Source organism: Suricata suricatta, chromosome 8 (assembly GCF_006229205.1).
Source record: "Suricata suricatta isolate VVHF042 chromosome 8, meerkat_22Aug2017_6uvM2_HiC, whole genome shotgun sequence".
In the NCBI taxonomy this organism is placed as follows: Eukaryota; Metazoa; Chordata; class Mammalia; order Carnivora; family Herpestidae; genus Suricata; species Suricata suricatta.
Window position 1 is genome coordinate 22,005,126 of NC_043707.1, and position 22,656 is coordinate 22,027,781.

At 52.9% G+C, this 22,656-nt stretch overlaps 1 protein-coding gene across 3 annotated transcripts in view; it reads left to right on the forward strand.

The window, feature by feature from the left end:
- SETD1A (SET domain containing 1A, histone lysine methyltransferase) overlaps positions 1-22,655 on the forward strand; it is a 23,469-nt gene extending 814 nt beyond the window's left edge. Inside the window, exons 1-19 of one of the 3 annotated variants that reach the window (XM_029946058.1) lie at positions 1-24; positions 597-761; positions 977-1,072; positions 2,838-3,108; positions 4,229-4,350; positions 4,576-4,805; positions 5,092-5,953; positions 6,109-6,894; positions 7,622-7,798; positions 7,929-8,016; positions 8,762-8,919; positions 9,068-9,155; positions 10,727-11,071; positions 17,967-19,013; positions 19,425-19,597; positions 19,687-19,797; positions 19,977-20,096; positions 21,605-21,742; positions 21,824-22,655. In XM_029946058.1, coding sequence (XP_029801918.1) covers positions 612-761; positions 977-1,072; positions 2,838-3,108; positions 4,229-4,350; positions 4,576-4,805; positions 5,092-5,953; positions 6,109-6,894; positions 7,622-7,798; positions 7,929-8,016; positions 8,762-8,919; positions 9,068-9,155; positions 10,727-11,071; positions 17,967-19,013; positions 19,425-19,597; positions 19,687-19,797; positions 19,977-20,096; positions 21,605-21,742; positions 21,824-21,997 — 5,136 coding nt within the window. In that variant the 5' untranslated portion in view covers positions 1-24; positions 597-611 and the 3' untranslated portion in view covers positions 21,998-22,655. Of the gene's footprint in view, positions 25-133; positions 271-596; positions 762-976; positions 1,073-2,837; positions 3,109-4,228; positions 4,351-4,575; positions 4,806-5,091; positions 5,954-6,108; positions 6,895-7,621; positions 7,799-7,928; positions 8,017-8,761; positions 8,920-9,067; positions 9,156-10,726; positions 11,072-17,966; positions 19,014-19,424; positions 19,598-19,686; positions 19,798-19,976; positions 20,097-21,604; positions 21,743-21,823 lie in introns of those variants that run through there. The other 2 variants (XM_029946059.1, XM_029946060.1) reach the window with 2 other exon arrangements.
- Position 22,656: the final 1 nt, after the last annotated feature.

The following is a 22,656-nucleotide window of genomic DNA, read 5'->3' on the forward strand; positions in this document are numbered from 1 at the left end:
GGGGGAGCCGCTCGCCACGAGCGGGTGAGTGAGGCCTCGCCGCGCGTGCGCGGAGATGGGGGGGCAGAACGCGCCGGGGCGGGAGGAGAGGGCAGCGGCGCGCGTTCCCCCCCCCCGCCCGGATTCGGGGCCGAAGCCGGGTCTCGAGCTCGGTCTCGCGGTGTTTCCAACGCCCCGAAGAGGTGCCACCTCTTGGCCAGAGGATCGGGGCGCGGGGACGCAAGCGGGTGTGTGGGAGCGAGAGCCGGGCTTGGCCCGGGCCGCTGGCCGGTGAGGAGGCGGGAGGGGGCGGGGCCTGCCAGGGGGCGGGGGAGGGGTCTTGCTCTGAGGCCAAGTGGGGCGCGCGCTGGGCAGAGCGGGAAGGTAAGGGGGCGCGAGATGGGCCTGGGGGCCATAGGGGAGAGTTGGGAAGTGGAAAGAGAATGGGGTGTTGTGAAAGAGGGTACTTGGAGGAAAATTTGGGGGAGCCATGGGTCATGGTGAGGTGTGGAAACTGGGGTGTTGAGAGGACCTGAAGTCTGGGCTGGTTGGTGAGGGGCAGCAAGGAAGTCAGGCCTAAGTCCTGAATCCCCCTGCGTATTCTTCTTTCCTAACAGTGTAAATGAGCAAAGATGGATCAGGAAGGTGGGGGAGATGGGCAGAAAGCCCCGAGCTTCCAGTGGCGGAACTACAAGCTCATCGTGGATCCTGCCTTGGACCCTGCCTTGCGCAGGCCTTCTCAAAAGGTGTACCGCTACGACGGAGTCCACTTCAGTGTCAACGTGAGTGCCCCAGGCCTTGCCATCTAGGGAACTCCAGGCTCCATTCTCCTCTGTCATCTCTGTCCAGCACCCTGAACTCCCATGCCCATAGCCTGCCTTCTTAAAGTGGGCAACTAGAACTCAGCTGTTTTGCATGTGAGTCTCCAAATGGGCTTCCTAGAACTCAGCAGCTTGGTTCACCTTGAGCTGTCTTTCTCTTCTGCCTTCCTTCCTAGGACTCAAAATATATACCAGTCGAAGACCTCCAAGACCCCCGTTGCCATGTCAGGTCCAAAAACAGAGACTTTTCCCTCCCAGTCCCTAAGTTTAAGGTAAGTATCTGCTGGACCCTGGTTTGGTGGCCCTTGGGAGGTGTGGAGGATCCATCCTGGCAAGTTTTGTCTCAACATAACCTGATAAAAGCAGTTCTCCTGTGAAAGGATCACAAGGAAGTCTTAAAATCTCTGAGGCTGTGAGACTGAGTTGTTCTGGAGAGGAGTTGTGTTTATCTTCTAGAAAGGTGTAGGTGAGGTGTCTCAAGCAGGAGTGCGGACTTCTTGAACGATGAAGTAAAGGCACATTTAGTTGCTGTACCTTTTGCTGTGTGCTCCAGGTCACAGCATGGCAGTGCCCTGGTGTGATAATGCCAGTTTCTCAACCATTTTAAGGGGAGTGACAAGGCCAGGAACTCCATCCTTGGAGCCCTCTGCTCTTCACCCCTTGCTTGGTTCTTTGGTTCTTCATCTTCTTTTCTGAAAAGATTCCTCTTCTCCTACGTAGGCAAGATACTCATCAGGCCTTGGACTGGCCCTTGAAAACTGGTGGGTCTTGGTTTCCTTTGCTAATTCTTTACTCTTTTTTATTAAATAAACATTTGTAAGGTTGCCACTCCATTTTTTTTCACCTTGTGTATTGTCCCTGGACAGTCTCTTTCTCATGCACGATTTTGACTATTACTGAAACATGGGTGACTTCTAAATTTCTGTTTCCAGCCAAAATCAGTCTCTTGAACTTCAGACTTTTATGCTTGGTAGAGGGACAGCTCCACCTGGAGGCCCCACAGACATCTCAAACACAAGAGGTTGAAAATAAGTTCTCTTTACTCTTTGATCCTGGTTTCTTTTCCATTTCCCTTTTACTGATGAATGGTAACACCATCTACTCAGCTGCACAAAGTAGGAACCTGGGAGTCATCCTGTGATTGTCCTCTCCTTTATTACATAGTCTGTCATTGAGTCCTGCAACTCTCTTTTCTGCATATATTTCTTTTATCTTAATTTTTCTGTTTCCATTGCTGATTTTTTAACAGAACAGCCGTATTCATTTTGCCAGGTTTCTTGTCTCCATTCTCTTTTCCCATTTCATGCTCCCCCACAAAAGGCTCCTGTCATTTGTCTTTTTTACTTGACCCTTATTTTTGTTGTCAAGCCCATCTTTTTGTGTATTGGTGTATACGATTATAGATCTGGCTAGGCCTCATCTCTTGCCGTGATGCTGTACATTTGTGTTCCACTCTACCATACGTTTTGCAGTTTCTAGAAAATGCCAAGTTATTTTATAGTTTCATGTCTTAACAAGTCCTTGTCATCTCTTGGACTCTTGCTACCCAGAAAGTCAAATAGGAGTGACACCATCTTTATGAATTCTTCCCTGCCTCTACTCTGAATAACACTTTCCTTCTCTGGGTTCCCAAACACCATGTCTACACTTAATGTTGACGTTTGTGTCCTGTTGTGACTATGTGTGTATGTCTTGTCTACTTTTCTGAACAGGAGTCTTTTTTTTTCATCTTTGTATTTGTGGTACCCAGTCCATGGTAAAAGCTGAACTAGTAAATTATTCCATACAATTAGTTTTTTTCACATGTATTTATTTCTCAGTTGTATGTTTCTTTTCCTGGTTCTTGCATGATTCTATGATGAGAAGAATTCAGAGCAGGGAGGAGTCAGACTGATGTGTCACTTGTTGGGGCCCTTTTTCCCCATTCCTTTGCCCATGTTTCCCAGTCCTCTCTCCTGAACCAAGTTTCCCAAAGGGCAAAGAGGAACAGTAGTCCGTATTGAGACCCCAGACTTAAGACTCCTCTCCTCTTCACAGCTGGATGAGTTCTACATCGGACAGATCCCACTGAAGGAAGTGACTTTTGCGAGGCTGAATGACAACGTGCGGGAGACCTTCCTGAAGGATATGTGCCGAAAGTATGGTGAGGTGGAGGAGGTGGAGATCCTTCTTCACCCCCGTACTCGCAAGCACCTGGGCCTGGCGCGCGTGCTCTTCACTAGCACTCGGGGAGCCAAGGAAACGGTCAAAAACCTCCACCTTACCTCCGTCATGGGCAACATCATCCATGCGCAGCTCGACATCAAAGGTGAGGGCGCCCTTGCCTACTGCCTGACGTTGGGTTCCAGCAGAGACTATATGCAAATGCCTGTTGGGGGCTGGCGAGTGATCAGGTTCATGATTCCTCATTCGAAACTCTTGGGGCCAGATGTGTTTCTGAAGGCAGAGTTTTACAGAGGGATTGTGGCCTTTAGGTATTTCGCGCATGTGTGATCTTTGGCAAGGTTGGTTAGCGTCTTACAGTACAGCATGTAGCGTATTTGTAAGAAAACACGTGAAGGGTTATGCTAGATAACATCAATAAAACCTAGTAAATAGCCTCAGTTCAGATCAGGTTTTGAGACCAAATTCCAAAAAATGCTTGGTTTTGAGTTTTTTGGGGTTTTAAAATTTTGGTTCGAGAATTCGGGACCCATATTGACAGGTGACGCAGTCTGGGCTGCTTTGTTGAGAAGCGGTAGGGAGGAGTAGGGGTCTGTGGGGCACTGTAGGGTACGGTGCCATCTACAGGAGACGGCTGTTAGTGGGTACTAGCCAGTTTGCGAGTGGGAATGAGAATTACTGTTGCCAAATGATTTTTTCATATTAAGCCGGGAATCTAGTTTTTTGTGTGAAACCTCATGGTTTTTCAGTGCTGCAACCTCCTCCCCCGCCCCCAGATTTTTAAGTGATTGTGTAGGGCAAGTAAGACACAGCTGTGGCCTGGCGTTAGCCCTCAGGCTGCCCTTTTGCAACCTTTAGTTTGTAGGATGAAGAGCATGGTGGGATCTAGCATCAGACGACCTGGGTTTGAATTCCAGTCTGCCACTGACCAGCTTTGTGACTTTGTGCAGGTCAATTTTCTTTGAGCCTATAAAGTAGTGGTACTGATGCTTTTCTCTCCTGGTGATCATTCAACTTAGTGATATTTAAATAGAGATATTAGAGCTCTTAAAGTGCTGTTTGGTTTATTATTTGTAGTATTGTTAGGTAAAGATGAGGTAGGAGGTCCCGAAGATAGAGACAAGGTAGAAGAACTGAAATCCCTGAACCCAGGACTCCGAGAAATTATAGGAAACTTGAGACCTGAGAAAGAAATGGGAAAGCCAAAGAAAGAAGGAGCTGTTCCTTCCACCCGACTCTGATGGCTCTTACTTTCCTTCCTCCAGGACAACAACGAATGAAATACTATGAGCTGATAGTCAATGGCTCCTACACCCCTCAGACGGTGCCCACTGGGGGCAAGGCCCTGAGTGAGAAGTTCCAGGGCTCTGGTGCAGCCTCTGAGACGGTAAGAAGCTTGTGGTTGCCACGGCCCTAGTCATGTAGGCACAGTGCCTGGGTGCAGGAGCAGTATTTGGGAGGTTCTGGACTTCCAGTAAGGATAGCAAGAGCCAAGAAAAGATGCCGAGATGCCTTCAAAAGACAGGGAGCTGTGGTTCTTGGTTTGGGGAAGGCAAGTTGTCATATGGTACTTGATGTCTTCTATTTTCTGTGCTCTATTTTTGCCCTCCAGACTGAATCCCGCCGCCGCTCCTCCTCTGACACGGCTGCTTACCCGGCAGGCTCTGCCGGTGTGGGCACTCCTGGCAATGGCACCCCCTGCTCCCAGGACACAAGCTTCTCCAGCAGCCGACAGGACACCCCATCTTCCTTTGGCCAATTCACCCCTCAGTCCTCCCAAGGAACCCCTTACACGTCTCGGGGCAGCACCCCCTACTCTCAGGACTCTGCCTACTCCAGCAGGTGCAGAGTAAACACCCTCTGGGACCCCCAGATTCTGGGAGTTGACACTAGGAAGAAGAAACCTGGAGTCTCCCTAAAAGGGAGTTGGGAGTACTTAGTCCTGGTTTCTCTTGTGGCTTCAGCCAATAGATCCTTGTCCACAGGCAACTCACTGTCTAGCCAGAAACCCAACAGCATTTATCTTCCTTTGGGGGCAGTGTTGAGGGCCTCTGGGTACTGAGAACCAGGACACTTGGGTTTGGTCCTACAGAGCTGAACCTAGCTAACTCCTGCACTCTTTCTCCAGCACCACTTCAACCTCCTTCAAGCCTCGGCGGTCAGAGAACAGCTACCAAGATTCTTTTTCCCGCCGCCATTTCTCTGCATCTTCGGCCCCCACGACCACCTCTACAGCTGCCTCTGCCACTACTGCAGCCACTGCCTCGTCCTCCTCCTCATCTTCCTCCTCCTCCTCTTCGTTGTCCTCGTCCTCTTCATCCTCCTCTTCGTCCTCATCCTCTCATTTTCGTGGTACTGACTCAAACTACCCAGCCTACTATGAAAGCTGGAATCGCTACCAACGCCATGCTTCCTACCCTCCCCGCCGGGCAACTCGGGAGGAGCCCCCTGGGGCATCTTTTGCTGAAAATGCAGCTGAGCGCTTCCCACCTTCCTACACCTCCTACTTGCCCCCTGAGCCCAGCCGGCCTGCTGACCAGGACTACCGGCCTCCTGCCTCAGAAGCTCCACCCCCGGAGCCTCCAGAACCTGGCGGAGGCGGGGGTGGGGGGGGGCCCAGCCCTGAGAGAGAAGAAGCTCGGACCTCCCCCCGCCCAGCTTCACCTGCCCGCTCCGGCTCCCCAGCCCCAGAGACCACCAATGAGAGTGTGCCCTTCGCGCAACATAGCAGCCTGGATTCCCGCATTGAGATGTTGCTGAAGGAGCAGCGCTCCAAGTTTTCTTTCCTGGCCTCTGACACAGAGGAAGAGGAAGAGAATAGCACCACAGGCCCTGGGTCTCGAGACATAGGGAGTGAGGTGCCTTCTGGGTCAGGTCACGGGCCCTGCACGCCCCCTCCAGCCCCAGCTAATTTTGAGGATGTGGCACCTACAGGGAGTGGGGAACCAGGGGCTACCCGGGAGTCTCCCAAAGCCAACGGACAGAACCAGGTGAGGTTGGGGTTGGCCAGCAGAGATGACTAGGATCTGGGAGGCATGGTTGGGCCTGGTGGGGTAGGGGAGGGAATGAGGCAAAAACCAGGATTTGAGGAAAAGCCCATGGAATAGGCAGAAGGTTTACGTGACTCTCCTCTGCACTCTTACAGGCTTCTCCGTGCTCTTCTGGAGAGGACATGGAGATCTCCGATGATGACCGGGGCGGCTCACCCCCTCCAGCCCCAACACCCCCCCAGCAGCCTCCACCTCCTCCTCCTCCACCCCCTCCTCCCCCTCCCTACCTGGCTTCCCTACCTCTTGGTTATCCTCCCCACCAGCCTGCCTACCTCCTCCCACCGCGCCCTGATGGGCCACCGCCCCCTGAGTACCCCCCACCTCCTCCACCCCCTCCCCACATTTATGACTTTGTGAACTCTCTAGAGCTCATGGATCGACTTGGGGCTCAGTGGGGAGGGATGCCCATGTCCTTCCAGATGCAGACCCAGATGTTAACTCGGCTCCATCAGCTGCGGCAGGGCAAGGGATTGACTGCTGCCTCAGCTGGTCCCCCAGGTGGGGCCTTTGGGGAGGCCTTCCTCCCATTCCCACCACCTCAAGAGGCAGCCTATGGCTTACCGTACACGCTGTACACACAAAACCAAGAAGGCCGAGGGGCATACTCCCGGGAGGCGTACCACCTGCCTTTGCCCATGGCAGCCGAGCCCCTGCCCTCCTCCTCAGTCTCTGGAGAAGAGGCCCGGCTACCTCCCAGAGAGGAAGCAGAGCTGGCAGAGGGCAAGGCCCTACCATCAGCAGGCACCGTGGGGCGTGTGCTGGCCACTCTAGTACAAGAGATGAAGAGCATCATGCAGCGAGACCTCAACCGCAAGATGGTGGAGAATGTGGCCTTTGGAGCATTTGACCAGTGGTGGGAGAGCAAGGAAGAGAAGGCCAAGGTGAGGGCCCATGCTTGGAACTGGGGAAAACCTACGGGTCCATTGGAGGAAGTAGACTTCTGGCTTCTCCAGGCTATTCAGCTCAAAGTAGAGAATAGAAATGATCAAGGCAAGTGGAGAGAGAGACTGTGTGGCCACTTGAAGGGACACACTAATTGGGCAGGAGAATTGGGGCACATGGACCAGTAGAAAAGCATAAGCTTTGAGGGGCTCCTGGGTGGTTCAGTGGGTTAAGTGTCCCACTCTTGATTTCAGCTCTGGTCATGATCTTCACGATTTCAGGGTTGTGAGATGGAGCCCCGTATTGGGCTCTATGCTGGTAATGGAGCCTGCTTAAGATATTCTCCCTCTTTCGCTCGCTTGTTTGCTTGCAAAAAAACAAAAACAAAAAACCCAACCACAACCATAAGCGGAGAGTCAGAAGAGCTTTGCCGTGGCTCTACTGCTTGCATGCTTGTGGCAGATGAGGCCCTTACATCTCTCTGGCCTTCAGTCTTTGATGTGTCCATTTGTAGAGCAGGAATGATACAGGGGGATGGACTAAATGAGCAGACTTTCAAGGGATGTCTGTACAGGGGTTGGTGCAAGGGAGGTGGGGCATAGATCTGTGTCAAATAGAGGAGTGAGTAGATGCATTTCTGTATTCCTGGGACCTGGGAGTAGTTCTCAGGCAGGAGGCAGGAGGGAGCGCCTGGGTTCTGGGGCTCAGTCCCCCTACTGCCTGCAGCCATTCCAGAACGCAGCCAAACAGCAAGCCAAGGAGGAGGATAAAGAGAAGACAAAACTCAAAGAGCCAGGCCTGCTGTCCCTCGTAGACTGGGCCAAGAGTGGGGGTACCACGGGCATCGAGGCCTTCGCCTTTGGGTCGGGGCTGCGAGGGGCCCTGCGGCTGCCTTCTTTCAAGGTACTCAGCACTGGTCTTGCCCACTTAGGGAGGAGAGGGCAGGGTGGGAGTTCCCTTCCTTGGCGTAGGGGTGGCTGGGAACCATGAGAGTTTGCATTCTAAACGGGCTCTGTCCCTTCCTACGCCCCAGGTAAAGCGAAAAGAGCCTTCAGAAATTTCAGAGGCCAGTGAGGAAAAGAGGCCCCGGCCCTCCACTCCAGCTGAGGAGGATGAAGATGGTGAGTGGGAGGTCAGATAGAAGGAGAAAGGGGAAAGGGTGCTTGCTAGCTTCTGCTGGGAGAGCAAGACGCGGGGGTAAAGGGGGCAGACGTCAGAGGGCCAGTAGCCAAATAGAAGTTTGGGTGCGGGGTTAAATGAAAGCGGTTCTGAGAAGTGTGAGCAGCCCTAGATGGGGTCATCCCTGGGTTCCAGCGGTGGTGCTTGCTTGCTTTGGTGTGCTGACTGAAGTTTTCGGTATGTCAGTTTTTCCCTGTAAAACAGAAACAATTTCAACATTCAGAATCGTAGGATTTCAGCGTTAAACAGGTCATCTCCCCAAATTCCCCATCTAAAACTCTTTTGCAACTTCCCTCCCAGTTTGCCTAAGTCTGAGCTATTGGTCGACAGCTGACATGGCTAGGAAACTTCCTTCTTGAGTCCGGTTTGCTTCCCTGGAGACCCATTGGCCTTAGTACTATTTTCTTGGTCAGGTATAACAAGTTCTTTCCCTCTTCCATCCAACCCAGAAAAGGATGAAAGGTAAAGTGGGTGTGATACGTTTAAACTCTGTAAGATGTTAGGGAGCTCTGAGGCTTTTGGGTTTTCTGTGTTGAGCTTTGGCTTCTTGTCTGTAAAATGAGGTCTGTCTTGTCGGACTGTCAGGAAGATCAGAAACGGTGTGTGCAAAGCTCCCTTCAGGCCAGGGGAACAGGAACTGTTATTGCTCATGGTAAATTACCCTAACTGCCACTCACCTGGGCCTAGACCCTGAGCGAGAGAAGGAGGCTGGAGAGCCGGGACGTCCGGGGACCAAGCCCCCAAAACGAGATGAAGAGCGAAACAAGACCCAGGGCAAGCACCGCAAGTCCTTTGCTCTGGACAGTGAGGGGGAGGAGGCATCCCAGGAGTCCTCCTCAGAGAAGGTGAGGGGCACCCAGTCCCTGCCAAAAGCCTACTTCCTGAGTTCTGTCACCATAGTCACCTTCACTCTGGGCTGGAGCCCAGGTAGCTGTGCCTCCCGGAGGACAGTTGTCCTTCTCCTGTTAGTCCCTGTTTGTCCTTTTCTTTAAGGATGAGGAAGATGATGAGGAAGATGAAGAAGATGAAGAACGTGAGGAAGCCATGGATACTGCAAAGAAGGAGACAGAGGCATCAGATGGTAGGTGCAGGCAGGACACAGCAGAATTCTGGCTTGGGGAAGAAGGGATTCAGCAGCCTGCCTAGCCCTTCCCTGAGTCCACAGAAATTTCGTGCTAGATTGATTGGCCACCTTTGCCTTTCCCAAAAGCAGTTGTCCTTCAGCTCCATCCTTTGGAATGTTTGGCCCATTGTAAACAGTAAGTCCAATACCCAAAACACTCCCTTTTGCTTCCCTCCTGTACTGAAACTTTGCCCTCTTCTGAAGACAACCCAGAACACACTTAATTGCTCAGCCCCTCAAGATAAGTGGTCCATGTTCTGCCAGCTGTTGATACTACCAGACCGTGCCTTTCTTTCTTTGAGCACTGCTCTTCTCTGAGGTCCAACCACTGAGCCATGCTTCTTCCTGTCCTCTCCCCTCAGCTGCCGTCACTGGACACAGCTCTGCTTTTCAATTGAACACCTCCTTTCTCCACATCTGTTAAGTCTTGGATACATGATTTAGTCTTTCTTCTCATTCCTTTGTTCAGAAATCTCTGTTGGTCCCTGCTGTATACCAGGCGCTATCCTGAGTATGGAGTATAATCTTTCACGGAACTTGTGATCGGTTGGAAGGGAGGAGAAGATTTGACGAATGTACACATAATAGCACCTCAGATAGCGATACATACGTTGAAGACGGGAAACTGGGTTACTGGGGTAGAGAGTAACGGGTGGGGGAGTTGGGGAAAGATGGGCTGTTCTAGATCTCTTGGAGAAGGAACGCCTCTGAGAGGTGCCATTTCAGCAGAGGCCTGTATTTCCAGGAAAGAAGAGGGCAGGGTCGTCTACTCTGAGGGGGCAAACTGTCATACATCTGCTTTGTCACTGCTGTCAGTGTCACCACCTCAGTGTTTCTTGGACTTGTTGCCTTCTTTTTCCTGCTGTTTCTGTCTTCTCACTTAGAGTCCGCAGCAGTTCTGATTGACTTCCCTGTCTCTGTTTCCATACTGGTCTCCAGGTGTCTTATCTCCCTCAACTTTGACATCCCTGGTCAGCCTTCATGTCTGCTTAGTGTATTTCGTTTTTTTTTTTTTTTTTTTTTTTTAATGATCATTCGTTTTTGAAAGAGACCAAGTACAGGTGGGAGAGGGGCAGAGAGAGAGGGAGACACAGAATCTGAAGCAGTTTCCAGAGTCCAAGCTGTCAGCACAGAGACCAACGCAGGGCTCAAACTCACAAACTATGAGATCACGACCTGAGCCAAAGTCAGACGCTTAACGGACTGAGGCACCTGGGCGCCCCTGCTGAGTGTACTTCTGCCTGTCATTCTTGACTTCAGTCAGCGTCTCCCTCACAGGGGTCCCTTCCCTGACTGGATCTTCCAGACAGATCCAGGACTCCCCTTTGCCATGATCTCCTAGCCTTTCATACTGAGGTTTATCTCGCTGTGAACAAATAGTGTGCTTATTCAACTCCTTGAGGGTTGGACTTGCCAACACCTATCTCGGTGCCCACCCTGTCCGTGGCAGTGAGTCAGTGAATGAATCCTTGGCTTGACCAAGGGAGGGGTGTTCCCACCTCGCCTGATTGCGCCTTCTGGAATTCCAGGTGAGGACGGGGAAAGCGATTCGTCCTCCAAATGTTCTCTGTATGCTGACTCAGATGGTGAAAATGATAGCACATCGGACTCCGAGAGCAGCAGCTCCTCCAGCTCCTCATCTTCCTCCTCCTCCTCCTCCTCATCATCCTCGTCCTCCTCCTCCTCATCTGAGTCCTCCTCTGAAGAGGAAGAGGAAGAGGAGCAGCCAGCAGCCATCCCCTCAGCGTCACCTCCCCCCAGGGATGTCCCCGCACCCCTGCCAGCACCTGTGGAAGAGCCCGAGCCAGAGCGGGCTGCAGGCTCTCCAGTCACAGCCCTCCCTGAACAGGAGAAGTCTCCGGCAAGACCAGCAGGTAGGTGCTGTGGTGCTGTTCGTTCGGTCTCTGTGAGTCTGTCTCTGTGAGAACAGTGACGGGTTGGCAGTTTTCAGTTATGTGCAAGTATGTAACTTTGAAAACGTACAGGTTGGACAGAAGTCACCATCTCTTGTCAGCCCTCCCTTGGAGACGTTTACGGCCACATTCAAGCTGTGCTGTCATGAACGGTTTACAGAGCCAGGGCAGGATGTTTGGCTAATAAAGGAAAACAGACTGGTCTCTAAGTTAATTAAGGAAAACATTCCCAATTTAACAAATTCCTCCTATTTTTCTTGAGCCTGTGTCTTAAAATGTGTAGTACACACCTGCAGGTGGTTAAGTGGACAGATAGGTGGAAAGCAACTTACAACAGCATTGCTTGGAAGTGAATTTTATCTTTGCTTTCCGTAGTGGATTTGTACATTCAGTTATTATTTTATAGCACATACGCTTAATCTGTCCTTCTGAGTGAACTGTTCATGTAGGCAGTGGGTGTTTATTTACTGAGTATAGTCGACCCTTGAACAATGCAGAGGTAAGGGGTGCTGACCCCCTGTGCAGTTGAAAATCCACCTTTAACTTTTGGCTCCCTCCAGACTTAATCGTTAGTAGCATACTATTTTTCTTTTTTGCATACTATTTTTTTAAAATAATAGTTTATTGTCAAATGGGTTTCCATAGTAGCATGCTATTAACTGGAAGTCTTACTGATGGTATAAGTAGTAGGTTATCACATATCTCGTATGTTAGATGTATTATGTGTTAGATTTTTATAAGAAAGTAAGCTAGAGAAAAGAATGTCATCAGAATCTTAAGAAAAAGAAAATACAATTTACAATACCTTACTGTATTTAGCAAATGAATTGAGTAGATAAGTGACCTTGTACAGTTCAAACCCGTGTTGTTCAAGAGACATCTTTATTTTACAGTAGGTGCAAGGGACACAGTGGTAGGCACAATAGGTCCTGTTCTCACCATCCTGAAGCATATGGTCTATAGAGAGAGGTTGGTTGAGTAATAAATACCTAAGGAAATCTGTGGTTACAAACTCATAAACACTACAATACTCTGAGAACCTGACTACATCTATGGAGACCTATTTGCTGGTCTCTGCTGAAGCATCATTGGGCTGAAATCAAGGCAAAGCAGGACACTGGCTGTAACGATTAGCATGTGCAAAGGCCCTGAGGGCAGAGCAAACAGCATGTTGTAAGACATAAAACAAGCATTGTGTGGATGGTGGAGAGTAAGGAGAAGCTGGGGTGGCTTCCGGTGAGGTGAGCAAGGGCTGGGCTGTACAAAATGAGTAGATCATGTTAGGAATTTGGTCTTTATCTTGCGGGCAGTGGAATGCCATCAGAGCAATGACATGATCATATTTGTGTTTTGAAAAGATGCAGTGGTGAAAAACTTGGAGAGGGGCCAGAGTTCGTACAGGGAGAGTAAGGGGCTATTGCAGTTGGTAAGTGAGGCAAGCAATGGTGGTACGTTGGAGGGTGTTCTTAGGATGACACTTGTAAGTCAGTTTTCAAGATAGGCTTCATAAGTGAACATGACCTTCTAGACATCTCTCCAACGTTACTGGGAATTTGTGGTCTGGGATGGACAGTGATCACATGAAGACGCCCCAGCACTGGTGCACTGTGTTCCGGTGCAGACCTCACAAGAAATGTCGAGGCTCTCATTAATCCTCAGACACATCTCCCAGCCTCTCCCGAGTCCATCAGTAGCAGAGGAGCTAGTGGTCAGAGGGCGTCATTCTCAGTAGGGTGGGACGGGGTCAGTTTTGCATTTTGCCAGAAAGATCCTTCTGGCAGGAAGGGGAGAGATTTGGAGAGGTGAGGAAGGAGGTAGGGTGACTTGCATACGGGTTTGAAGGAATGCAGGTAAGTGAAGGGCATGAACCAAAGCAGGAGTGGTTATGAGTGAGGTGCAGGGAGTATAAGTGGGGTTGAGGAGTTGAGAGAAATTTAGGATAGAACCACTTGGTTAAACTACTTCCTGGGCAGGGGAGGTCAAGGAGAAGCAGAATTAAAGAAAGCTGATGTGCTGCTTTGGGGTTGACTTTGACATGCCTCTGGGACCTCCCAGTAAGAAACACCCAACAGGCAGTTGGAGCAATAGATCTGAAGCTGGGAAAAGAACCAGTGGGCTAGAAAAGAGGTAAATACTTGGGAGCAGTGCACGTGTGTGGGTGAATACGCTCGTTGTGTCCCCTAGAATGACATGACATACCCTAGCACAAGAGAAGGGCTGGCACCTTACCGTTGTAGAAGAGAGAGGTGGGCAGAGCGGAGCCAGAGGAGGGAGGCCACATGGGAGCTATCAGCGAGATAGGAAGGAAACCAAAGGAAGGGAGTGGTGTGTATCAACAGGCCAAAAGAAAGGTTGTAAGATGGGAAGAGCTTCTGTTGGATTTGGCAGTTAGGGGGGTCATTAGGGACCTTATCAATTTCTTTTTTATTTATTTTTTTAATGTTTTATTTATTTTTGAGAGAGAGAGACAGTATGAGCAGGAGGAGGGGTCAGAGAGAGAGAGAGAGGAAGACACAGAATCCAAAGATAGGCTCTAGGCTCTGAGCTGTCAGCACAGAGCCCAACATGGGGCTCAAACCCATGAACTGTGAGATCATGACCTGAGCTGAAGAAGGACGCTTTACTGACTAAGCCACCCAGGTGCCCCGGGACCTTCTCAATTTCAATAGAGCAGATCAGACTGGAGCCAAGTTATAGGGTTTTCAGGAGTGAGGGCAGGTGACGAGATAACCAGCCTTCTGGAAGGGCAGACTACTCTTGTGAAAAAGGAGAGAGTTGACAGGCTGTAATGCATAATATTAACATTTCTTGAGTGCTTCCTGTGTGCCGGGCTACAGGCCTTGGGCATTGCAGATTTGTCGTCTTATTTAGTCCTCATTCCATCCGTGTTACTCCCACTTTACAGATGAGGAATTTGAAGCTTAGTTAGATGCTCAGAGTCACCCAGCTGGGATTGGAGAGACAAGAAGAGAATGCAGGGTTGATGGAGGCTTAGTTTTCCAAAATAGGTGAGACAGAAGCATGTAAGGGCAGAGAGGCGGGGGCAGATAGACGGGCCAGGAGGGGGAGCAGTATCCGGGGGTGGAGGGGTGGACGCTAGGTCTGATGAACATCTACCCATAATCGGGGAATCGGAGATGTGGGATTTCGTGCCTGAGGGCCTTCTGTTTCACTCTGCAGTAGGAAGGAAGCGCATTTTCTGAGCACAATGGGATGGGTGGAGGAAGAGCCTTGGGGAAGGAAGGAGAGAGAGGGGAGTAAGGATGAAAACAGATCTGGGCTCAGCTCAGATGCCCTGCCGAAACTGGGGGTCAGGGGTGAAAGGATGGAGCGCAGGGCAGAGTTGGGCAGAGTCAGGGTTGGAGGTCTACATACAGGGTGGCCGTGGTGGCTGTCTGAAGTGGAAAGTGTAAGAGCCCTGCAGGCAGGCGCAAGAAGGAAAGCAGCTCATTTCGGAGGAGAGTGGTAGGCTAAAGGGAGCTAGAAGGTGGGAAACTGAATAGATGCGGTGCTGTGCAGTGAACTGAAGGGACCTGGGGAATTGTGATCAAAGGGCAGGGCGTCAGAGGTGGCACCATTCCAGGGATAACAAGGTCGGGTACCTGACTGGGGAGGCTGCTTGAGGATGAATGAAGGCAGGCACTAGAGAGGGGAGAATGGGTGAGGATGGTGAGATATCAGAGGCTCTAGGTGGGGTGTCTGGGTGGCTGAGTCAGTCAGGCGTCCGACTCTTGATTTTGGCTCAGGCCATGATCTCACCTGAGATCATGGTGGGTTTGAGCCCCATGTCAGTCTCTGCTGGCAGTGTGGAGCCTGCTTGGGATTCTGTCTCTTTCCCTTCCTCTCTCCCTGCCCCTCCCCTGCTCTCACGTGCTCTCTATCAAAAAAAGAAAAAAGAGAATCCCTTAGGTAGATAGTAGAAATGGGAGAGGAGAGGAAGGTCCCTTGGCTTTTAGAGAATGATACTGATACTTGAGTTCCCAGGATGCAACTGGATAGAGGTTATGTGGCCTGATGGCAAGAGAGGGCTTATTTGGTAGAACCGAAAGATGGAACTGTTTTTTTTTCCTTTTTCTCCTTCTTCTTCCTCCTCTACCTTCTCCTCTTCCTTTTCCCCTTTTTCTTCTCTCTCTTTTTTTTAATGTTTGTTTGTTTGTTTTTGAGAGAGAGAGAGAGAGAGAGAGAGAGAGACACACACAATCCGAAGCAGGCTGTAGGTTCTGAGCTCTCAGCACAGAGCCCAACGTGGGTCCCGAGCCCATGAACCATGAGATCATTACCTGAGTCGAAGTCAGATGCTTAACTCACTGAGCCACTGAGGCGCCCTGATTTGCCTTTCTTCTGTCTTCTGGTCTGGTTCATTCCTTTCTCCTGCAAATGGGCTTCCCCTGCTTCTCTATTCCAGCAGAAGCTGCCCACTCTACAGAGAAACCCGCTCCTATCTGAGATCCTTATTCTCAGGGAAGTTTCTGGTTGGGCTGGCTTGGGTCAGGTAGCCATCAGTTAATGATGGCTAGGGGCAGGGAGTGGGGCAGGTCATGTAGCAAAAGCATTGGCTTCTGGGAGTTGTAGACTGGGCAGGTACCGCAAAAATTGTCTCCCTAAATGAAAGCCATGGCCAGGTTTCTTTCGGGACAGGATGCAGAAGAGAAATCTATGTGAAGAAGCTGAGCCAGGAGGGGAATTTGTTCCCTCAAGCGTCACACTTCAGAGGGCACAGTGAGCTAGGTTGAAATGATGGGTCAGAGGCAGGGCTGCCCCGAAACCACAGAGAAGAGAAGAGGCAAGAAGACTCAGAGAAACTGGAGGACCTCGGACGAATGCCTGGGGCCACCCTATGGCTCACTGCTGGCTGAGCCCCGAGATTCTGTCCAGAGTCTCGGGAGACAGCAGGCTGAGGACGTAGCAGGGGGTGCCTGGTTGGGGACCATCTGTTAAGGCAGTGGATGCATGTTGATCACCGCCTGCTCAGGTCAGGCCTGGAGCTGGCTGCCCTTTAGTTCTGGGAGTGTTAGAGCCAGACGTGAAATCCTGGAGTCCCACTGCAGGATGTCTAGAGCAGCCTGGGGAGGTGGATAAGAGCACAGAATTCAACCAGGCTACCTGGGGTGCAGATCGTGTTCTATCATTGTGTGACCTTGGGCTAGTTAACCCCTCTCTGCTTCAGTTTCCTTATTTGTAAACTGGGTTCAATAATGGTATCCATCTCATGGGCTAGTTGTCAGGAACAGAATGAGTAGTTGACATACATTAAAGTCTTACTTTGGTATTTGGCACAAAATATTAGCTGCTGGTAGTCTAAAAAGACTGGCACTTGGGAAGCACTGGCCTTCTGGTTCTGAGTGGATGTTACTACCAGTGTCTGAAGATGTTGGGGAAGCCTTTACAGAGATGGCGTGGAGCTGGGGCTTAATAGCTGCATGTGAGCTTTCCCAATGCGCAAGAGGAGAGAGGCATTCCAAACAAGGGGAGCCACGTGGGGCGCCTGGGCAGCTCAGTCAGTTGAGCATCCGACTTCGGCTCAGGTCATGATCTCACAGTTCATGGGTTTGAGCCCTGTGTCGGGCTCTGTGCTGACAGCTCAGAGCCTGGAGCCTGCTTCCAATTCTGTGTGTTCCTCTCTCTCTGCCCCTCCCCTGCTCATGATTTGTCTGTATCTCTCAAAAATAAATGTTAAAAAAACAAACAAGAGGAGCCACATAAGTGAAGGACCAGGAGTCTGAAAGGCCATGCCTATTTGGGTGGCTGAAACCTAGGAAGAGAGACAGTCAGTCTGTAAGACAGGGTTTGCCTCAGGGAAACGTGTATATCTTGAGCTGTATTGAGACCCTTGTTGGGACCCCCAACAGGGAGGATATGGCCCCTGTCTGGTGGACTGGGGAGAGAAAGCACCACCTGCCCAAGACATGTCCCCTCCCCAGGCCACCCTCTATCCTTAGGATCTCCGCTTCACCCTCCCTTCATTTAGAGGAGTCGTTTTTTTTTTTTTTTTTTTTTAATGTTTTATTTATTTTTGATACAGAGAGAGACAGAGCATGAGAGGGGGAGGGGCAGAGAGAGAAGGAGACACAGAACCGGAAGCAGGCTCCAGGCTCTGAGCTAGCTGTCAGCACAGAGCCTGACGCGGGGCTCAAACCCACGAACGTGAGATCTGACCTGAGCCGAAGTCGGATGTTTAACCGACTGAGCCACCCAGGCGCCCCTAGAGGAGTCGTTTTGACCCCTGCGCACTTTAGCAAATCTCCAGTGCTATTTGGCATGTGGTAGGAAGGAAACAAATTTTATGCAGTGTATTAGTACAAAGGTTGAGCTTTTTACATTGTATCTTTTTCACCTCACTAGATAGAAAGTTGTTTGTAGTTGAATTAATGGGTACATTAATTCAGAGCCTGGTTAATTCCATCCCCATTATACACTGCCGCTGGCAGAAATTGCCTTGGCCTGTGTGCCTAGTCCTTGGACGCAGTTCAGTCAGTTACCCCCAGTCTTGGTAAACAGGCTAGAGTCTAAGTTTTTGTTTCCCATCATTGTCCCCATTGGATTATAAGCTCTGTGAGGGTTTTGAAAGTGTCTGCTTGGCAGGTTTTTCCCACGCCTGACACGGAGTTGGTGCTCAGGGAGTGAGTGTCAAATCTCCTGCTCCGGGAGCCCACAGCGCTGGGGACATCACAGCTGTGCGGCAGCAGTGTGCTAGCTGAGTGAGCACAAGTGTCTGCCGGCAGTGGAGGGGAGCGTGCAGCCTGGATGTGGGCCCCTCCGTGAGGCCAGCCAGTGCCCTCCATGAGGAATCTGTCGTCTGACCATGTTGGCCCAAGTCGCTGACCCTGTCCTTTTCCCTGTGTGCTTCCTTCCCCAGGTTCCACTGAGGAGCCACCTCCCAGTGTGCCCCAGCCTCCCCCTGAGCCGCCAGTGGGTCCTCCAGCCCCGGCCCCCCGCCCCGATGAGCGCCCCTCCTCTCCTATCCCCCTCCTGCCCCCACCCAAGAAACGCCGGAAAACCGTCTCCTTCTCTGCTGTGGAGGAGATGCCAGTGCCAGAGCCTCCCCCAGCTGCCCCACCACAGATCAAGACTCCTGGACCCGTCTCCCGCAAAGCTCCCCGGGCCGTGGAGCGGACCATTCGAAACCTGCCCCTGGACCATGCGTCCCTGGTCAAGAGTTGGCCCGAGGAGGTGTCCCGAGGAGGTCGAAGCCGGGCTGGAGGCCGAGGCCGCTCTACCGAGGAGGAAGAAGCTGAGCCAGGGACAGAAGTGGACCTGGCAGTGCTAGCCGACCTGGCCCTGACCCCAGCCCGTCGCGGGCCAGCCACCTTGCCTCCTGGCGATGACTCTGAGGCCACAGAGACATCAGATGAGGCGGAGCGCCCGGGCCCCCTGCTCAGCCACATCCTCCTGGAGCACAACTACGCCTTGGCCATCAAGCCACCACCCTCCACGCCGGCCCCTCGGCCCCTGGAACCGGTTCCTGCCCCTGCAGCCCTCTTCAGCTCCCCAGCGGATGAGGTCCTGGAGGCCCCTGAGGTGGTGGTGGCCGAGGCAGAGGAGCCAAAGCAGCAGCAGCAGCAGCAGCAGCAGCAGCAAGAGGAAGGCGAGGAGGAGGAGGAAGAGGAGTCCGAGTCATCCGAGAGCAGCAGCAGCAGCAGCAGTGACGGGGAGGGTGCGGTTCGGCGTCGCAGCCTCCGCTCCCATGCGCGGCGCAGGCGGCCTCCACCGCCGCCCCCACCTCCTCCGCCCCCCACCTTCGAGCCCCGCAGCGAGTTTGAGCAGATGACCATCCTGTATGACATTTGGAACTCAGGCCTGGACTTGGAAGACATGGGCTACCTGCGGCTCACGTACGAGCGGCTGCTGCAGCAGACCAGCGGGGCTGACTGGCTTAACGACACCCACTGGGTCCATCACACCAATATCCTGGGCCCCAGAGGCCGGCCGGCTCCGGGCAGGAAGGCAGGCCCAGGGGGGGGCGGGCTTCCCTGGGGTCGCCCAGCCGGGTGACGCTCCCCTCAGGTTGCAGCCGGCATCTCCCTCCTGGCCCAGTTCTGTCTGCCACATTCAACCTGGGTATTTCTCCTCTGACTTTCGGGCCACCCTTTTTTCTGTCTCCTGCCCCTTCTCTGCCTCCCCAAGTTTTTCTGGCAGATAATGTGGGATCTGAGACTTCCTTCTCTCTGTTTTTCTGTCCTCACACTAACTATGCTCAGGACCCCCAGCTAAGGTCTGTCACCCTTTCCTTGGGCTGGGACTGGGGAGACAGAGGGAAGGGGGTCCTGGGGATCTGGCTGGTCAGGAACCCATTTTATTCCTTAACACCCTGCACTCACCAACCTGAGCACTCCAAAACGCAAGCGGCGGCCCCAGGACGGGCCCCGTGAGCACCAGACAGGCTCAGCCCGAAGTGAAGGCTATTACCCCATCAGCAAGAAGGAAAAAGACAGGTACCTGGACGTGTGCCCTGTTTCTGCCCGGCAGCTGGAAGGAGCGGACACTCAGGTAAGGCTCTGCCCTGGTATCTGGCCCACTGGGATCTCTTCCCGTGGTTTCTCCTGTCGCTTACCTCACCTCTGTCCTGTTTCTCCCAGGGGACTAATCGTGTGCTTTCGGAGCGCCGGTCTGAGCAGCGGCGGCTGCTGAGTGCCATTGGCACCTCTGCCGTCATGGACAGTGATCTGCTAAAGCTAAACCAGCTCAAGGTGAAGAGCAGGGACTTGGGGGAAGAGAGGCTTGGTGGGAGGGCAGCATCATAAAGTCCCCTAGGGGTGGGCATGGAGGTGAGTGTCCAAAGAACCCTCCTGCTCTAGAGGCTGCAGGAAAGGCAAGGAGTTGGGTTGAGGGAGGCGTCCAGCAGCACAGTCTGCCTTCTGCCCTCTAGTTCCGGAAGAAGAAGCTCCGATTTGGCCGGAGCCGGATCCATGAGTGGGGACTGTTTGCCATGGAGCCCATTGCAGCTGACGAGATGGTCATCGAATACGTGGGTCAGAACATCCGCCAGGTGAGGCTCCGAACCCAGCCCCGGTCAGAGAGGATGCTAGCATGAGAGCCATCCAGTCTCTGCATTTTAAAGCCTCACATAACCTCCCGGCTCCAAGACATAGTCGGTGAAGCCTGCCTCTGCTTTTCCTTCCTTCCTTCAACAGTTAGTAACAGGCACTAGTAAACTAGATGGTGGTGATCCAGCGAGAAACAAGACCAGTATTCTCTCTCCCTTGAGTGCCTCGCACAGTTTAGTGGAGGAAGACCCGCTGTGCACAAACAGCTGCAGTAAAGGATGGCCTTCGGTTGATCAGTAAAGGACTCAGGGAGGCAGCAGCAATGGGCGCACAGTGATGTTTAAGGCAGGAGCCAGAGGATGATGAGGAAATCCCAGACTCAGATGAGGGCAGGGGTGCTCCCAGTTGCCAGGCAGCACGCGAAAAGGCAGGATAGTCTTAGGAGGGCAATGTGACATAACCCTAGAGAGGCAGGCGGAGCCAGTCTCCTCAGAGCTTGGGAGCCATGTTGGCGAGCTGGGGCCAGTGGGGAGGGGAGCAAAGCTGCCATGAAGCACCAAGCACTGGCCGCAGTGGGACAGAAGGGACAGCTAGAGGCGAAGACCATTGGGGACGCTGTCATGGAAATCCCAGTAGACGCAGGTGGCCTGGAGTAGTGGCCACCGAGGTAACAGAGGAGTCTGTGGTCCAAGGCAGCTGCAGGACCAGACAAGTCAGCTCTGGAGAGTAAGGGCAAGGGGATGGCGAGGCCACCTCTCAGTGCTGCCTCGAGCAGCTAGGGTAGGTCGCCTCCCAGTGAGGTGGGGAGTGAGTGAGCTCTGTGGTTGAGATGAGTTCCAGTTGGGACATGTGGAGTTCCAGGGCCCTGGGGACATCTAGAGGATGACGCCCAGCAGCTCCACAGAGTTGGGTTTTGGCTAGAGATGGAAGTTTGGGAGGAGTCCCCACCACTTTCCTGGCAGTTGAAGCCCTGGAAGAGAGTGAGATCACCCAAGGAGCAAATACAGGGAGCTTTATCATCCCATTTCCTGGGAAATAGTACAAGAATGTGGGCACTAACGGTGATAGGCGGCAGCCAGTGGGTGCTTATTTTGGAGAGAGAGGGTCCTGGGAGAAGAGATGAATAGGGGTCAGTGCACGAAATGGCCACTGTCAGCTGGAGAAGTGGTCTGGCCCCACAGCACACTGGGGGCTCCACTGGGGGCCAGGCAGATGCTCCTTGAGCCAGTGGCCGCTGCTCCTGCCCAGTGACCACCACAGTGGCGGCCAAAGGTGTCAGGGTTGGCGTGGCCATAAGAGGGAGGGCTCCTGTAAGCGGTCAGAGAATCATCACCTTAGGTTGACAGGAGCCAGAGAAGAGCTACAGATCCAGGAACAGGTTGGTGTGGCCCCCGGGGTGGTGGGTGGGAGACTGTCCCGATCCCCTTCACGGGGGCCAGCGGGGTCAGGCATGGTCTGGCAGGGAGCTGAGAGACAGCACCCTGACCGTGGCGGCACCCCATCCTACCAGATGGTGGCCGACATGCGGGAGAAGCGCTATGTGCAGGAGGGCATCGGCAGCAGCTATCTGTTCCGGGTGGACCACGACACCATCATCGATGCTACCAAGTGCGGCAACCTGGCGAGGTTCATCAACCACTGCTGCACGGTGCGCAGGGGGCCAGGCCAGGGTGGGCTGGGCCTGGGGGCGGAGGGCCGCCACGGCTCACACTGCCCTCCCCTCCTGCAGCCCAACTGCTATGCCAAGGTGATCACCATCGAGTCCCAGAAGAAGATTGTGATCTACTCCAAGCAGCCCATCGGTGTGGACGAGGAGATCACCTATGACTACAAGTTCCCCCTGGAGGACAACAAGATCCCGTGTCTGTGCGGCACCGAGAGCTGCCGTGGCTCCCTCAACTGAGGTGGGGCAGGACTGGTGCCCGCGCCCCTATTTATTCCCCTTGGTGCCCTGAGCTCCCAGCCCCCCAGCCTTAGTGGGCTCAGCAGGGCCCACATGCCCCCATCTCCAAATACGGGGTTGGGGGGCCCCAAGCCCAGCAAGGGAGCCTCAGTCCCTTGAGGCAACTTCTGCCTCCCCTTGTCGCCCACCCACCCAACCACCCCCTAACTTTTTTTTCTTTGCGGAGAAGAAGCTGTAAATGTTTTGTAGCTGCCAGCAGCTGTTTCCTGTGGAAACCTGGGGTGCCGGCCTGTACAGATCCTGTTCTTGGGGGGGCTACGTAGCCCCCTTGCTTTGTGTTAATGGGGACTTCCCCTTTGTGCCCTGCGTGCACCCCTCCCCAGTTTAGGGGTCTCTAGGGGCAGTGGCCATGTTCTCCCCCTGGGGGGGGCCCTGTGCCCCCAGTCCTAGGGACTCCGTGCCTGGAACCCTGCCTCATCTTCTGTTCCTGCCAGACCCTGTGGGTCACCCTCCCACCCTGGTGTCTGGAAGCTCCCGCTCTGCCAGGCCAGGATGGTGGGGGGGCGGGCCCTTCCTGTTGGGCTGGATTGTATATATGTTAATAGCGCAAACCCAACGCCACATTTTTATAATTGTGATTAAACTTTATTGTACAAAAG